Below are 15643 nucleotides of genomic sequence, written 5' to 3'. Positions count from 1 at the left end.
GTCCCCTCTTGTCCAGATTGCTAGCGCGAACTGTGGATGGCATGGTGCACTTCACACACAGCATCTATCTGCCCCACAACAATCTACCGACCACCTGTGTGAATATTTCCTACAGGTGGGAAGAAATACATGCATTTTCACTTTTGGATGTTTGTTGTATCAATATGAGACATGTCTCCGTGGTAATAAGACCATATGTACAGTAAAACTCGCCTTAAGCCAAGTTTTTAGTTTTTGTTTTTTTCAAGCGACAACTGGTACGTCATCAGATTGCGACGGTCGTAAGATCAAAACAGGAAGTAATACAACATGTTTTCAGCATCGAAAATGTTCTTTCCAAAATCCCTAACCCAGTTGAAGAGGTTAGTGTGTGGACCATCCTCTCTGAATATTCATGCCAGACACATATGTAGACTACGCCGCAGTGTGTGTGGTGGTCCGGCGAGGGAGATGTTCTACCCATCTTATCCCTTTTTGTCAGGGAGCAAAGTGACTGGTCGACTCGGTCAGAGTTGTATGGACGTTCCCCAGACCTTCACCACCTCAAGCGTCAGTTATGAGGCCATAGGTAGCATCCAATCTAAACATTACCAGTTGGTGTACACGTGTAAGGTAAGACAAAAAAACCCTCTATTCTTCTTGAGTGTTCCCACTGCAATGGGTTACTGTTCATTTTCTTTGCTTTTAAGACAATATCAATGATTGGTGATCTTCTATTTACTTGTTGCAGGTCTGCTCCACCAGATCAATGAAGAAAATTTCCAAGCTGGCCTATCATAACGGTGTTGTCATAGTGACTTGCCCAGGATGCAAGAACCATCACATCATTGCTGATAATTTGGGCTGGTTCTCCGACCTAGAAGGGAAAAGGTGTGTAATGAAGGTGTCAGCTTGTTAACCTTTGCCATTATAGTCCTGTCTTTCTACGCAGGTGTACAGAAGAAACAGACTTCAGAAGAAACAGACTTCTATGATTATTTGGTGCCCACTCCCATCCAGCTGTAGTAGTGTTTAGATGTGTTGCTCAATAACACTTTTGTTGTACTGCTCTCACACTGGACTGACATCAGAGAGACTTAACTTTGGTTTCAAGCCGGCGACACATCCAATCAAGTTTCGTCTGTGTCCCATTGCTCTGCATGGAACCCATGTACATTTCACACTGAGAGCAGAGCCTCGGTTACATTGTGTTTTAAAGGGACACAGCGAGGATACTCGATCGGATGCCTCAGCGGTTGGCCTAACATGTAGACTGCAGCTGCCATGAAGCTATTTTGAGGAAGACTCTATTTTACTTTAACACGACTCAACCTCTAGTACACAAAGGGACTACAAAGACAAAGTTGATGTGACAAAGTGGACTACAGAAAGCTTTGCTTTCAACCAAATTGAACACCTAGGATAAACCGGAGACCTTCTCTCTAATATCAGTTAGTATTTAGTAGTATTAGCACTTAAAAACATTTGTATGAATCTGCTTTTGCTTTGCCCCATTGTGTCCTGGAGCGACATATACGCTGCATTCAAGCTCTTGAGATATGAGCTGTTTTATTAAAGATGTGCGTATGTTAGGGCTGAATGAACACTATACTAATGCAAAATGAAGGTTCTTCATTTTAAATCTAACTTATTTCATGTTTGTATGTGTTTCGGGGGCTGAGATATTTAGGATGTGATAGGCAGAGGGCACCTTTACCCAATAAGGGCTTAGGACAAAATGGTTTAAACAAATCTACTAATGATACAGTGCAATGTGTGTACTGGTACCCCTGAGTTCCTCTGGCATGCACATGCTTTACTTTCAACCCCATTGGACACGAGTAAGATGCAGCAGATGTTTCCAAGTCATTAGACATTACACTTATACTTAGCTGACACTTTTATCCAATTCACTTTACAGTTATTTAGTACAGGGCACTGGTTACAGTACCTTGAGCAATGTGTGTGTAGGCGGCTTGCTAAAGGGTACCTCAGGTAAGGGTGGTATAGACTTTGAACCTGCAACTTTCCAATTTAAAGACAGACTCCCTAACCATAATCCACGGCTGCCAACTAGCTTCACCTTCTTATCCAATCCACCGAGGTGGAAAGAGTACTGAAAAAAAATAATTAAGTAAAAGGGTTTTCACTTGGTTTAAACCCTTTTCAAAGTACCTACCTAAAAATCTACTTGTTAAAGTAAAAAAAAAACTTAATTAAAATATAATTTGAGTTACTTGGTTACTTTCAATTAACTTTTCTCTCGCAAAATCAACTTTTCTTCTTTAATATTGCCCTCCGTGACCTCTTGTTCATATCATTCATCATCCATTAACCTTCCTATTGTATCTACAAAGCTCTGTGAGCGCACAGTTTCACTTCATTTCCGACAGACTTGTAATACACCTAGTGGTGGAACCTGGACACATCTTCAGTGACTCTCCCGAGATGACTGGGTGTTTCGGGTTTTAGTCAATCAGATCAATCAGATTTCACTCAGTACTCAAGACAGTCAAATGTAGTTAAGTAAAATAATTGGGCAAGAATGTAGTTTCAGTAAAAGTACCCATTTTAAAACTACTTTAAAAATGACAAATTACGTATTCAGAGTAATTTGAGTAAATGTAATTAGTACTTTCCACCCCTGCTTATCCAATATGTGTAGCCTTATAAATGCTCTATACCGCAAATGAGCACAATTTTCTTTGAAATATCAAAAGTGGAGTAAAAGCAGCACCATTTATCATTAAAGCATTATGGTATTTTTTTAAAAAAGTTGCGATGTGTAAGCTTTCCCTTTTCAAACTTAACAATGTGACAATGTGACAATGCAACGCTGTACTGCCCTACAAAGAAAAAAGGCAGCAAATATGCAGAGCTTTGAATACAGTGGCTTTCAAATGATCCTGTTGTCTTGTCCAGCCATAGTAGTTTAAGGTTGATTATTGCCATGTGTTAATTTATTTTACAACTTTATTTGCAGATCAATCACTTTATTTTACTTCATATTTGATACGCAATTAGAATAGGAACAACTATTTTTAAACAATAGTTACTGCCTTTTTTGTAGGGCAATGTAGCTGTTGTGAATACATCATGATTGTACACTACAGTATATTATACCAAATGCCACATCATATGTCATAGCAAAAGAAGCTGAGAATTGGAGGTTGGACCACCCTTCATGTTCATACAAATGTAAAATTTAAAGTCAATTAAAATACTCATGGTGCTGGTAAATAATCATGAAACTCATGGATGGTGCTGGTAAATAATCATGAAAAGCACAATTTTCTGAATGGATGACATCAATTCTGATACCTATGCCTAAAATTGTAAAAATGGTACACAAGAATACAGGCCTTTTATTAACAGTTTGTAATAACAAAAAAGTACAGAAGTGGAAACATTTTTCTGAGTCACCTTTTGATTCTAACAAAACTACCCATTGCTGCAGGTGTCCCTACATGTCTCCTGATGTTCCATACAACTGAAGAGCTGTTTTTTAATGTTATTTTATTTTAACTGGTGAATTGTATTCTGTCTGGTGGACGACTGCTCTGTTTTCCAATGCCCTTTTTGAGTTTTCTCGACGTGTGCTGTGCAATCTTTTAATATCCAGCAGGGGGTAGGATTTCCTTTGTGATCATGCTCTGTGATAGAAATATTATTAAAGCAAGTCATGCACTCATACTGTTACAGAAACATTGAAGAGATCCTCGCAGCCAAAGGCGAGACGGTGCAAAAACTCGAAGGGGACGCCGCTCTGGAGATCCTGAAGGTTGACACTGGGGAAGAAGCACAAGACCAATCCGAACAACAAGAAATTGCAGCTTTGCCAACTAACTCCAAGGAGTCTTGACCAAAATATATTGTAAAAATACTTCCGTTGTATTTGTTTTCCTTTTAATTTGTAATAAATTATTGTCTTGTCTTTTATAAGAATAACGTCTTACTTGGTTTGTTGTCATGAAAATTGGTATTTTTTTCCTGAATGTAGGATTTAAAATGACAAATGTAGTCAGTATATTAAGGATAAGGGCATTTGCCAGTAAGTGCAACATTGACGAGCGCATTTGCGACACACTCGCAGTCTAGTCATGATATTGAATTCTGCCTTGACCCCAGTCTGCCAAACTGGAGATAAATTTGGGTAGCGAGCTGCATGTGCCTCTTGACAGCTCACTGACTGCCACACTGAGCATGCGCACACCATAGTAAAATGAAAACATTCCCAGTGCGGGTTTTGCACGGAGTTCCATTATTGGATAGATAGCGGTACCTACTGAAACTGGGAAAACCAGCTTCTGTCGGATTCGGCGAATTTATCCAAATATACAGCGCAAAGACGAAACCTTACTGTCTTTGTTATTCGACTCCGTAGCAGTTCCGCCAAAGAGGAAGTAGGTCAAACAGACGTTATTTCCAGCTGTAACGTTAGCCAACGTTAGCTATCATGACTTCCACCGGGCCGCTGATGGACATGCAGCGGCCAAGGCACCGACCTTTCCTGATCGGTGTGAGCGGAGGGACGGCCAGTGGCAAGGTAAGGCAAACCGGACGAATTACATAGCCTGTCATATTTTTGTAATAGAAACACTCCTGAGTAATTGTTTATTTATCACGTTTATTTCTGGACATATTCCACTTGTTCACGTGTAGGTAATAAGTGAGGAGGAGAAAAGTGAAGGTGCTTCTTTTGGTTATTTTTGTACACTGGCTGGACCTCGGATGCTACGGTGCTCCGCAGCAGGCTTTCGCGGGAAATTAAACTTGCTGTCAGTCAGTGATGATGACTCATGAAGGCGTTGCTGTGTCAGGCCTGGTTTTGTTCGCAAGTTCTTCATGAACAGCGCCGTTGTAAAAATATTGTTCTTTATCAGTAGGCTACAGTAGCCTACATAAATGTCAAGAATTGTGTCTCTATCCGATAGTCTAATAGGGGGATGCTGTTCTGTTGTTGCTGTTCCCATTGCTGCTGATGGCCCATTGAATGGAATATTAAAGACCATAAACGCCTTTATTGTCTCTTCAAGAGAGACATTTTCTTTGGACATGACACACACACACACACACACACACACACACACACACACACACACACACACACACACACACACACACACACACACACACAAAACAGAACAGCAGGCAGACAAATGACACACACTTAGCCTACTGAACAAGAAAACATGTAACATGTAAACATACAGCTGCTGTTGGTAGGATTATAGTTCTTCATCTTTGGCCCTAACAGCCTTCAGACATTCGATAACCATAAACCAAACATATTGCACACACCTTCTCCTCCACACAAACTGTTGCATTGAAACGGTTGAAACTATGGGCATGAGCTTTGGCAAGGCTTCATCAGCGACAACAAAACTAAACTATGTATGGCACTCTTTTGTAGCCAAATATACATTAATAAATGTTCTACACATGAATTGCGTAGTGATGATGGCAAAGTAAAGTCAGTGTCAGACTCTTATGGATTGTGTTGATGCTAATGGTTGCTTGTCTGGCAGTCCACAGTGTGTGCGAAGATCATGGAGCTTTTGGGGCAGAACGAGGTAGACCAGCACCAGAGGAAGGTGGCCATCGTCAGCCAAGACAGCTTCTACCGCGTGCTCACCCCAGAGCAGAAGGCCAAAGCACTAAAGGGCCAGTACAACTTTGACCACCCAGGTATGCTGTCCTATTACGTTTCATGACAACACACTCTTAGCCAGCACTCACTTTCATTCAAAGCAACTCTCTAGGACTTGTCTGGGACCAACATATATGTGTTCATCTTCAAAGCATGTGGTTTTGCTATTCGAAGGAGAGGAATCGGCTGGGAAAATCTTTACCATCGCTCCCTGAATGGCCGTGAAATGGTCTCTGTTCTTCACCTATATGAAATTGAAAATAAAGTCACTGAAAGTCAAAGGTGAACATTATGTGGAAGCGTTGCATGATACGCTGCGGTTTCCTTGCAGAAATACATAGGCTACCGGTAATTTCTCTGCAGAAATCCATGAGAAGAAATACAATATTCTATTTTATGAATGGGGATACAAAGTTTTTTTTGTTTTTAGCCATGTTGTTAAATGATAATTAAGATACTGTACTACAAAAACAGAAAAGTCAACACTTGAGCCATCTTCAATACACAACATTTTGGTTAAAGAATTGATTGTAGAGTGTGAAGGAGGCCACAGTTTGAAGGCAGTCACTGCAACATATGTTTTGATTTGCAGATGCTTTTGACAACGCACTGATGTATCAGACTCTGAAGGACATAGTGGACGGGAAGGTGGTGGATGTTCCCACCTATGACTTTGTTACTCATTCCAGGTAAGGCATCGAAGCAAACTGTTTCCTGTTTTGTTTTGTTTTTTCATGGAAAATCATACAATCATTAGGCAAGACAGTAGGGTTTACAAGCTTTAGACTTTTACTTGGTAAATATTATGTAGGATGTGGCCAGGGCTCTGACAGGCAGAGCATAGCCACAACCCAAATGATAGTCAAATTTGGGTTGTGACTGTGCTCTGGCTGTCAAAGCCCTGGTTTGGTACCCGAGGCCTGGTTTCAACCTGTGCTGCACACCCCTTCACTGCAAAGACAATCTCAAAATGATAGCTGCTAATCTATTACTTTTGTTCATTATTTATTGTCATTATAATTCCAGCTGTTCCACTTTGTACATGGTTGTGTATGGATTCCATTATCAGGATTCATTACTATTTGTTGTGTGTGTGTGTAGATTGCCAGAGACGATAAGAGTGTACCATGCAGATGTGGTGCTGTTTGAGGGCATCCTGGTGTTCTACCACCCCCACATCAGAGACATGTTCCACATGAAGCTGTTTGTAGACACCGACTCTGATGTCCGGCTGTCCCGTCGAGGTGAATAACGTAAACTGTTTGTCTAGTTGGTGCTTGTGTGTGTTTACTCTTTCGGAACACTCGTGCAAGGTCTTAAAGAGACAGGCCTACCTAGCTTGATTTTTTTTCTTTTCGCACTGTTTTTCTATTGCTTTTTTATTTGAGTTTTAGGGACACTGACCTCATGCAATGTATTTAAAACACATGCCTAACCACATAAGCATAAATATTCAGCCATGTCATCCAAAGACATTGATGCCATCCAAAGACATTAGCAGTAAGTTACCGGATCACGTATTGGCGCTTGAAAGATGTTGTTATGAAAGATGTCTTCATATCTTCATATGATATCATATCGTGTGTGTGTGTGTGTGTGTGTGTGTGTGTGTGTGTGTGTGTGTGTGTGTGTGTGTGTGTGTGTGTGTGTGTGTGTGTGTGTGTAGTTCTTCGGGACATGAAGAGAGGTCGAGATCTGGAGCAGATCCTGTCTCAGTACACCACCTTTGTCAAACCTGCCTTTGAAGAGTTCTGCCTTCCTGTAAGGACACACACACACACACACACACACACACACACACACACACACACACACACACACACACACTAACTGTGTTTATGCCTTAACCCATTTAAGCCTGATGCTGCATATACGCAACATTAATCCAGGCACCTGGAGCTGGAGACGCAGCATACAGGCTCATGAGATTTTAGTTTATTATTAAAAATGGGGGTATGTTACAGCTGAATGTTAGAGCTTTTTTCCCCAAATAGGGCTAAGGCATTTAGCAGGCATTTTTTTGCAAGTGCCTCAGACTTGAATCAGTCGTTCCATACAACACATACAGTACGCAATTAAGTGATAAAGTTATTAGGCAGATAAATACGCACGCACACACACAGAGACACAGACACAGACACAGACATACACACAAACACACACACACACTTACTTACTTACTTATTACACAGTCACCTTTTTCCCAGAGTGCACACAAGACTCAGTGTTGCCCAAGCTGACTTGAGCTTTGTTCTTCTTTCTGTTGTAGACTAAGAAGTATGCCGATGTCATCATTCCACGTGGAGTTGACAACATGGGTGAGTGATGGTCTCACACACACAGACACTTGTAGAGTTAGTTGGGCACAATCTGGTGCTGAACAAAAAAGTAATGTTTTGTATAAAAAAGATTAGCACACTCCTTTGGATTTTTTCTTCTTTAAGTTTTTTTTAATTATTATTCACTGGCAAACATAATGACGTTTTGACCTCTCGGTCTGCCTCGGATTCCTGGATCACACACACACACACACACACACACGCACACACACACAGACACACACACAAACACAAACAAACCTTCGCAGTGCTGTTTACTCTAAAATACAGACACAGACCTTACAGGCCAGATGGCCCCGTTCAGGCCATTCACCCACAGGCAGAGCCCTCCATTTTGTTTTGGCTCTGTCATGGGTTGTTGATATTTTACCTCAGATGTCAATAAAGTAAAGCACCGTGTCAATGTTATTGGATCATTTTCTGGCCTGGGACTGCGATATCTGTATTCACATAGCTATACCACACCATAGAAAGGCAAGACACTCTGAGGAGCACATTGGGGTGAAATTTGAACAAAATTCGATCAAGTTTGTGCACCTGTAGCATAATGGTTTGGGACTTGCCTTTGGATTAAAAGGGTTGGAGGTTCACATCCCAAACTTACGTTCCCTACACCTCAATCCATGGTCCAAGGACACTAACCGGCAACAACCTTTACCTAAATAACTGGAAGTTGCTAAAAGCAGCTGGCAAGTGAAGTGTAATGTAATGTACTCCTGTTTTGTCACTCACTGTCGACTCCTGCTGTTTTTTTCTCCTATCAGTGGCCATCAATCTCATCGTCCAGCACATTCAGGACATTCTGACCGGTGACCTCTGCAAGTGGCAGAGGGGTGGGGCCAACGGCCATGTTTATGGGCGGGCCCTGAAGCGGGGTATCCCAGAGGAGGAGACGGTGTCCAACGGGGACAGCAGCAGCGCACACGCTCTCGCACCTAGCAAACGACCCTTACTGGAACCCAGCACACGTCCACACTGAGGAGGGAGCCAGCATGCATGCAAGTACACACACACGCACACACGCGCACACACACACACACATAGACTGGTGGGGTATTCCTAAAAAGTGGTTCTCTAGCAAACCGGGTTACGTTAATCTGGGCATAGTGGCATAGCTCTTTGAAGAGCCTAGAGTTCTCATTTTCTTATCTAAATGATGCCTGCAGGGTATCTCTTTAAAAGGTTTACCACATTGTGTTGGTTAACTTGGTCAGGTTTATCACTTACTGTACCCATTTGATTGGAATACCCCACTGGGCCAAGCCTAGAGTAGTAAAGCTACCTGGGTTTGGCAAGACCATCCACATACTGATGTGCACACAGAGAATGCCTGTTACTTGAGCGTAGTACACAAACACACATTCACTGTCTTTTTAATCACATCAAGAATCACTGCATCCGTTATCACATATCGTCCCTTTACATAATATCACACACTTGAAGAAAAAAAACACCCGGAGTAAGGTGTAATCTTTATTTATAAAAGCCTGTTCCTCCAAGGTGAGGAAGTGTTTCATCAGCGTTGCTGATATGTTACTGAAATGCCTTCATGTGAATGTTTCTTTGTGTCTCAGTGGAGCGCTCCCGAGTGTGTCTCGGGGTGCCTTGCCTTCTACTGTGTACAGTAGCTCCTAATCTCTAGGAGCCATCTCTTCTCTTTGCCAGGGCAGCTGGAATAAAATAGCCAGGAATGAACAGCAGGTTGTGGTGCAGAGAACTGAATTAACTGAACACTGGATGAGAATATGCAGTGGCTCTTCTATGGCAGGGTCACATGAATGATGACACAATATTCTTACAGTCGGTGTGATGTCACCTTTTTGGAGGAAAATAATTGCACTGGTTAGTTGAAGGTACGGAGTTATTTAACAAATACGCCTCATGGTTGGTTGGCTTGTTGGCCTTGGCCCCCAAAATGGGCGTTGCTAAGCGAAGTGACTGACAAAGAAGAATCAGAATCAGCAAGAATCAGCCCAGTGTTTCCTCGATTGGGCATCATCACATGGAATATGACATCATATGATCATTTGTGTCTAAAAGTTAGCATGTCAGATTTGTGACTGAAACGCATGAAATGCCTGTGAAAAGTGATTTTGTCACCATCAGGCGATGTGCACCAAATAATGATGTTCTGAATCACTCTATATTAAGATGAGATTTTTTGGTTTTAATTTCTTATTGTGCCCACAAGGTGAATCCTAAACATCATTTATGAAAGACAAAGTAATTGTTTAATCAGACCCTGCCAGAAGAGAAGCAGTATTGCACAGCGTTTAGAAATTATAATGCCTTACCCAACCAATATTTGCTCCAGCTAAATCAGCTTAGTAGTGAAATCAAGTTTCAATTGCACAGGTGACACAGCTTTTATGATTGTGTAGGTAATTTCAATGAATTAATGAAACTTTTACTTATTAGTTGGAGCAAGATTGCAGTAAGGGATTGTATAATTTCTGAAACCAGATGGCCCAACACTGGTTTTGAGGGATGTTTGTTTGAACCCGTTCGGAAGCTGCTGGTTTTTTTTCTGGTTTGAAGCAGGGTTTTTTCCACTTCTGAGCTTCCTTTATGTTGAGACTGATTTTTGATTTGTTACCTGTAACTTATTTTCTTGTGAAAATGTCTTGTGTACCATCACGATACAAACTGTTATCAAGTAATTTAAAAATACTGTACAGTCTTCCAATGGAAAATCCATATGATTGACTCGTCCATTTTTTAATTATATCATTTCCATTCTTTGTAATATATTCACACAAATAAATAAAGGCTGAAAAGTATGTTTGTGATTCTGTGATGGCTGATTATTTGTAGACCAGTAGAAATGCACCAGGGCTTCTCTTTGACCTATCAGGGCCAATGGACAATGGGACTCCAAGTAATAGGCCTACTTCTTTCATTTATATATCCTCTTAATTTTGAACACACTAGGGTCTTGGAGCCTATAGGGTTATTAAGGTGCCCTGCAGAGTTGTCAGTTTGCCGTTTGCTCCGGTGTAAAGTCTGGCAGAATTTCATTGTTTTTGTGCATTGTTTTTAATTCACCAACAATAACGCCTGTCTATAGTTTCAAACTGCTTCAAAACACTATAGTACTTCAGCACCACAAATGTGGACAGCAACCCTTAAGAGTAACTCTACGAACGATTGTAGAGGCTGAATGCGCGCGTTCACCTACGATGGTATTTGGCAAACAGGGATAGAAAATCTAAGAACGTTCGTAGAACCAATCGTTAACTATGCAGTTAAGGCTACAAAGCATCGTTATTGGGAGACGCAACCCCTGTTGGATACCAACTAGCTGAGTTAAGTGTTTGACAGGTACGAGTGAGTATAATGAGCTCATATCAAGGCCTATCGGCGCATCCCTACTGGGAGGTTATGAGTTCCAACCTTTAAATGTGGACTGGGCAGCATAACCTTGGTTACACAGGTGAGTTTGCAAAATGTAGGCTCAAAATCACACAGTTAGATAGACCACACCTGGGAAAAGAGCGGAGTGTTTTATTTCTGAAAGAGCACAGTGAACGTGGCTGTTATATCAGATTAGATGATGCCCCTAAAACATACACACTTTCTCTCACTCACTCACACACCTATTCTCTCTTGTTCTCTTACACACGCACACACACACACACACATTCACTCACTCAGAGGCATAATGCTGGCATGTGATCTGTACAGGCATAACCCGCTAATTCTTCAAACATGTGAGTGCATATTTCATGTCTGAGAGAAATTAAGACTCTTGTCATTCTACAGTGAGTGGCAATATCACACAAAATCCAAAATATACAATTTTTCCCCAGGTTCAAAACGGTCTGAAATCCCACACAGTACGTAGACCTTCACATAAGTGTATTTCACTCATGCTATTGTGCTCACACCTGCTCACGCACACATCCATTCACACACACGCACACTTTCACACACACATCCTTTTTTTAAAAACAGTTCCAGTCTACTCCAGGTTCCAGTCTGAATGTGAGAGCATAGCTGCAGTCACAGTGTTGTCCCAGAATAATTAGCAAAGTAAAAACACATACACACATTGCTATAACCATATATATAGTATATGTCTGTGTGTATGATAGATAGATAGATAGATAGATAGATAGATAGATAGATAGATAGATAGATAGATAGATAGATAGATAGATAGATAGATAGATAGATAGATAGATAGAGAGGAAAGATGAGTTTTAAAGTATAGATTTGTAAATTAACATTTGTAAAATCTCTGCAATGTAGGAAAGGTTCCAGCGTCTCTCCTGTCAAATAGAGGAGAAACATTCTCCTTATAAAGTCCCTTTATGAAACAAGTCTTGTCTCTTTTCAAAAGAGTCTCTGTCTCAGTAGTCTGTGTGTGTGTGTGTGTGTGTGTGTGTGTGTGTGTGTGTGTGTGTGTGTGTGTGTGTGTGTGTGTGTGTGTGTGTGTGTGTGTGTGTGTGTGTGTGTGTGTGTGTGTGTGTGTGTGTGTGTGTCGGCCCCTTAGGGCTCCAGTCGTGTGAGGGTTCAGGTCTTGTCGGGGTCGCGTGTGACCTTCTTGCTGCGTGGCTTGATCTTGAGCGAGAGCTCCCATAGCGCCTCCTCCGCCAGGTGGTCCGTGAAGTCGTTGAAGAAGCAGATGATGTCATCGTTCCTCCTCAGCTCGTAATGGCTGAAAACATTAAGATGACAAAGCAATTAAAACGTTTGTTTTTTTATGGTACATAACATGCATAGACGCAAGGTTGTTTCCACAAATCCCCTAGCAAGAAACTCTCTCACAAACATCCTGAATCCATAGAATTGCTCCACTGTCCACACAGGCCTTCACATGAAAGTGAACATTGGACTGAGAAACTTGAGGCTTGTTTCTGTACATCTGGACTTTGTTGCATCCACATGGGGACATCTTAATAAAGCAAATGACTGAACTCTTGTGTGTGAACTAATGGACTAATGGACTTGTGAGAGCTAATGAGTCCAGCAGGTGTTATAAAACTCACACTTGCTGGAAGCGTCTCATGCTGTCCAGAATGTTGAACTGCTGCCAGCGCTTGGAGAAGTTGACTTTCCCCTCCATCATGTCTGGGTTGCCCAGGTGGACAAAGGTCAGATCCTGGAGAATCAGCCCACTGAGAAGGACAGAGAAAATAAAAGGGGAGGAAGACTAAGTAATTAGGGAGGAATAATGCAGAATACACAATAGTCTGTCTGTCAGCATCTTTTACAGACTTACAAGGGTTTTCAATTTATTACAATTGACATCAAACTAGTTTCACAGGATAGTTCAGCCCTGAGTAGAGGTCTCATATTCACATTTGATGGAAAATCTTTGCCCCACACCATATGACATATTTGAAAGAGACACACGCACGCACGCACACACACACACACACACACACACACACACTTACAGGTACGGAATGCAGGGAGGCTCTACTTCTGCAAGAGCGGCACGATAAGCTCTGAACGAGGAAGAGCTGTCAATCAACGTGCAGTACTCCTCCAATCCCTGAGGAGGATCACATGAAGGGACCAAAAAAAAATCAGTCACCAAAGCTCATAAGAATAATTGGTTGAATTAGAAACCTGATTGGATGAGCATACAAACCTCTGAAGTCTGCTTCTGCCATTCAAGACGTCTGATTGGTGCCGAGTCCAGAGCCGACAGGATGGCCAGGTACGAGTTGAAGTTGTTCAGCTTCCGTAAGTGCTGTGCCATACACAGAAAAGTCATGTCAAATTGTCAGCTTCAGCTACTGTGAGTGGTTAATCACCACCCCTCCCTTTAAAGGGCACTGTGTAATAGTTTTAGGTTTTAGCAGTTTGAATCCATGCTGCCCATGTTGCCTTTTTCTACCATCACTGTGATTTATCATCACTATCAAATTCTAAGTATTCAGTGTGACTGGGAAAATTGCACATTGATTTCACACATGAAAAGGTGGATCCTCTCCATGTCCATTTCCAGAAATTATTTTTTTTTTTTGCAAAACTTCCTGTACTTTGGTCATAAGTAAATATTAGTTCATAAATAGTCATGAAAAGATCCAATTTTGCAATAGACGGCAGTTTCAATAAGCATCATAGCTGCTATACCTGCTCTGGTCACCGTCTTACACAGTGCAAGGTACACAGTAGAAAATTTAGTAATATGTACCTTCATGATCTTGATGAACTTGAGCAGCAGTTTCTCCCTGTCCTGGGCTCTCTCCTGCTGTATAATGATGGAGCGCACCCTAGTGGAGAAACATACAAACAACATCAATAGAAGATAGAGCCGGGGCTGGTGGGTCATGAGGTTCAGTGACTCAGTTTGACTCAGCATACGAGTCATTGTACCGGTCATATACTGCCTGTGTAGTTAACTTGTAATATTATGTAATGAATGTGTAGGTTGTACCAGTAGCTCATGTTGTTGAAGTGCTCTGTGAACTGGGTCAGATTTGGGCTCTTCTCCTCATTCTGCTCCTTTGCCCACAGAAGAACCTCGGGGATCTAGAGACACAAAATTAAGAGGGAAAGTGTGTTAAGGTCTTTCCGTCCCACAGAGAGATGAAAAACATACATCACACAAGCAGGTGGGCACTGTGCACACAAACATACTACCAACAAACACACACACACAAACCTCAAACATACTACAAACAAACACACACACACACACACACACACCTCAATCTTATAGAATAGCTCTGCATCCAGAAGTGTCAGCTGATCAGCAACCTCATGACTTCGGAAATCATGGAGAGTGCCCGGCCTGGAAGAATAAAACACAACAATCAAAACAACATTGGTTCATGCCCACAGTACTACAGGTAAGAATCTTAAGTTGAGATCTGACTTGACTGTACTGTACTGTACTCTACACTGTTCCGCTTGATTTTTAATGTGTGATCACTAATGATTTAGGTATTAAGTTACTTGATACAACGATGGCAGTTCTCACACTAAGGCAAGAACAAGACTTTACACTAAAGGTAATTTCCTAAATGTTTTTGTTGTCTCAGCCTATGCATGTGACGGTGAGAAACGTAACTTCAATCCGTTTGTACTTGTAAAGCTCCCTCCTGAAGCTTCATGCAGATATGGTAGCGCTGAGCTATACTGGTCTGAACATTTAGCTCAGTGTTATCATACTGCACTGTGCCTCCCATGCCCAACTGTAGCCTGAACTGGAAGGTCGGGCCCCAGGTGGCCAACAAAATGACCGCGGTTACAGCACAAATGCAATCATTTTCGTCTTCTAATCGAGTGCACAACATAGGGACTAACGTTTTGATGGATGTACCATCTTCATCAGTCTGATCAAGATGGTACAGTACATCCATTGAAACATTAGAGTCCATGGACTCTGATGAAGACGGTTAATACATTGTGCCGTGCGTACCTGGCGGAGACTCCGCGTGCGGCCAGCGGGGCGTGCGTGTGGATGTGCCTCTGCAGCCTCTTCTGGTCCACCTTGTCCAGGATGTTGGAGCGCAGCACGCGGGCCAGACTCAGCTCCCCGTTACACAGCAGCTGGAACACCAGCTCCATCAGCTGACACAGGATGTCCTCCGTCAACTCCACATGACTACACGCACACACACACACACACACACATAGATCATTTACACACACATTTACACACACATATACAATACAATACAGTACAACTCTATTGTCAGCTTGCACTGACCTCCTT

At 41.9% G+C, this 15643-nt stretch overlaps 3 protein-coding genes across 5 annotated transcripts in view; 2 read left to right on the top strand and 1 right to left on the bottom strand.

Moving 5' to 3' along the window:
- The first annotated feature begins 124 nt into the window (after positions 1–124).
- dnlz (DNL-type zinc finger) lies at positions 125–3921 on the top strand. Of its 2 annotated transcripts, XM_063210862.1 has the most exons (4): positions 125–362; positions 482–612; positions 731–870; positions 3682–3921. In XM_063210862.1, exons 2-4 carry the CDS (start codon positions 517–519, stop codon positions 3839–3841), a joined length of 396 nt encoding a protein of 131 aa, XP_063066932.1. In that variant the 5' UTR covers positions 125–362; positions 482–516; the 3' UTR covers positions 3842–3921. The 2 variants fall into 2 exon arrangements, with proteins under 2 accessions (XP_063066932.1, XP_063066931.1); XM_063210861.1 differs by having other exon boundaries at positions 125–612.
- A 283-nt stretch (positions 3922–4204) lies between these two features.
- Positions 4205–10748, top strand: uck1 (uridine-cytidine kinase 1). Its single transcript, XM_063211420.1, has 7 exons — positions 4205–4525; positions 5508–5667; positions 6222–6318; positions 6731–6873; positions 7296–7390; positions 7899–7947; positions 8733–10748. The coding sequence occupies exons 1-7, from the start codon at positions 4436–4438 to the stop codon at positions 8945–8947; spliced, it is 849 nt and encodes a 282-aa protein (XP_063067490.1). The 5' UTR covers positions 4205–4435; the 3' UTR covers positions 8948–10748.
- A 709-nt stretch (positions 10749–11457) lies between these two features.
- Positions 11458–15643, bottom strand: part of rapgef1b (Rap guanine nucleotide exchange factor (GEF) 1b) — a 54993-nt gene continuing 50807 nt past the window's right edge. For both annotated transcript variants that reach the window (XM_063210856.1, XM_063210857.1), the window contains 8 exons: positions 15347–15532; positions 14632–14716; positions 14360–14454; positions 14117–14195; positions 13568–13669; positions 13371–13468; positions 12960–13088; positions 11458–12628 (listed from right to left, as the gene is read on the bottom strand). In XM_063210856.1, the coding sequence (XP_063066926.1) occupies positions 12484–12628; positions 12960–13088; positions 13371–13468; positions 13568–13669; positions 14117–14195; positions 14360–14454; positions 14632–14716; positions 15347–15532 (919 nt within the window). In that variant the 3' untranslated portion in view covers positions 11458–12483. The remainder of the gene's footprint in view (positions 12629–12959; positions 13089–13370; positions 13469–13567; positions 13670–14116; positions 14196–14359; positions 14455–14631; positions 14717–15346; positions 15533–15643) is intronic.

This window comes from Engraulis encrasicolus, chromosome 11 (assembly GCF_034702125.1).
Source record: "Engraulis encrasicolus isolate BLACKSEA-1 chromosome 11, IST_EnEncr_1.0, whole genome shotgun sequence".
Lineage (NCBI taxonomy): Eukaryota > Metazoa > Chordata > Actinopteri > Clupeiformes > Engraulidae > Engraulis > Engraulis encrasicolus.
The sequence above is the reverse complement of the archived record's forward strand: the minus strand, read 5'-3'. Positions and strand labels throughout refer to the sequence as shown.

Bases quoted from the DNA above. Each gene is read 5' to 3' on its own strand.
- dnlz (XM_063210861.1), top strand. From the start codon at position 310: ATGTTTTCAGCATCGAAAATGTTCTTTCCAAAATCCCTAACCCAGTTG. The intron at 613-730 runs GTAAGACAAAAA...TACTTGTTGCAG, and splicing joins AGTTGGTGTACACGTGTAAG to GTCTGCTCCACCAGATCAAT. The intron at 871-3,681 runs GTGTGTAATGAA...ATACTGTTACAG, and splicing joins TCCGACCTAGAAGGGAAAAG to AAACATTGAAGAGATCCTCG.
- uck1 (XM_063211420.1), top strand. From the start codon at position 4,436: ATGACTTCCACCGGGCCGCTGATGGACATGCAGCGGCCAAGGCACCGA. The intron at 6,319-6,730 runs GTAAGGCATCGA...GTGTGTGTGTAG, and splicing joins GACTTTGTTACTCATTCCAG to ATTGCCAGAGACGATAAGAG. The intron at 7,391-7,898 runs GTAAGGACACAC...TTTCTGTTGTAG, and splicing joins TTGAAGAGTTCTGCCTTCCT to ACTAAGAAGTATGCCGATGT.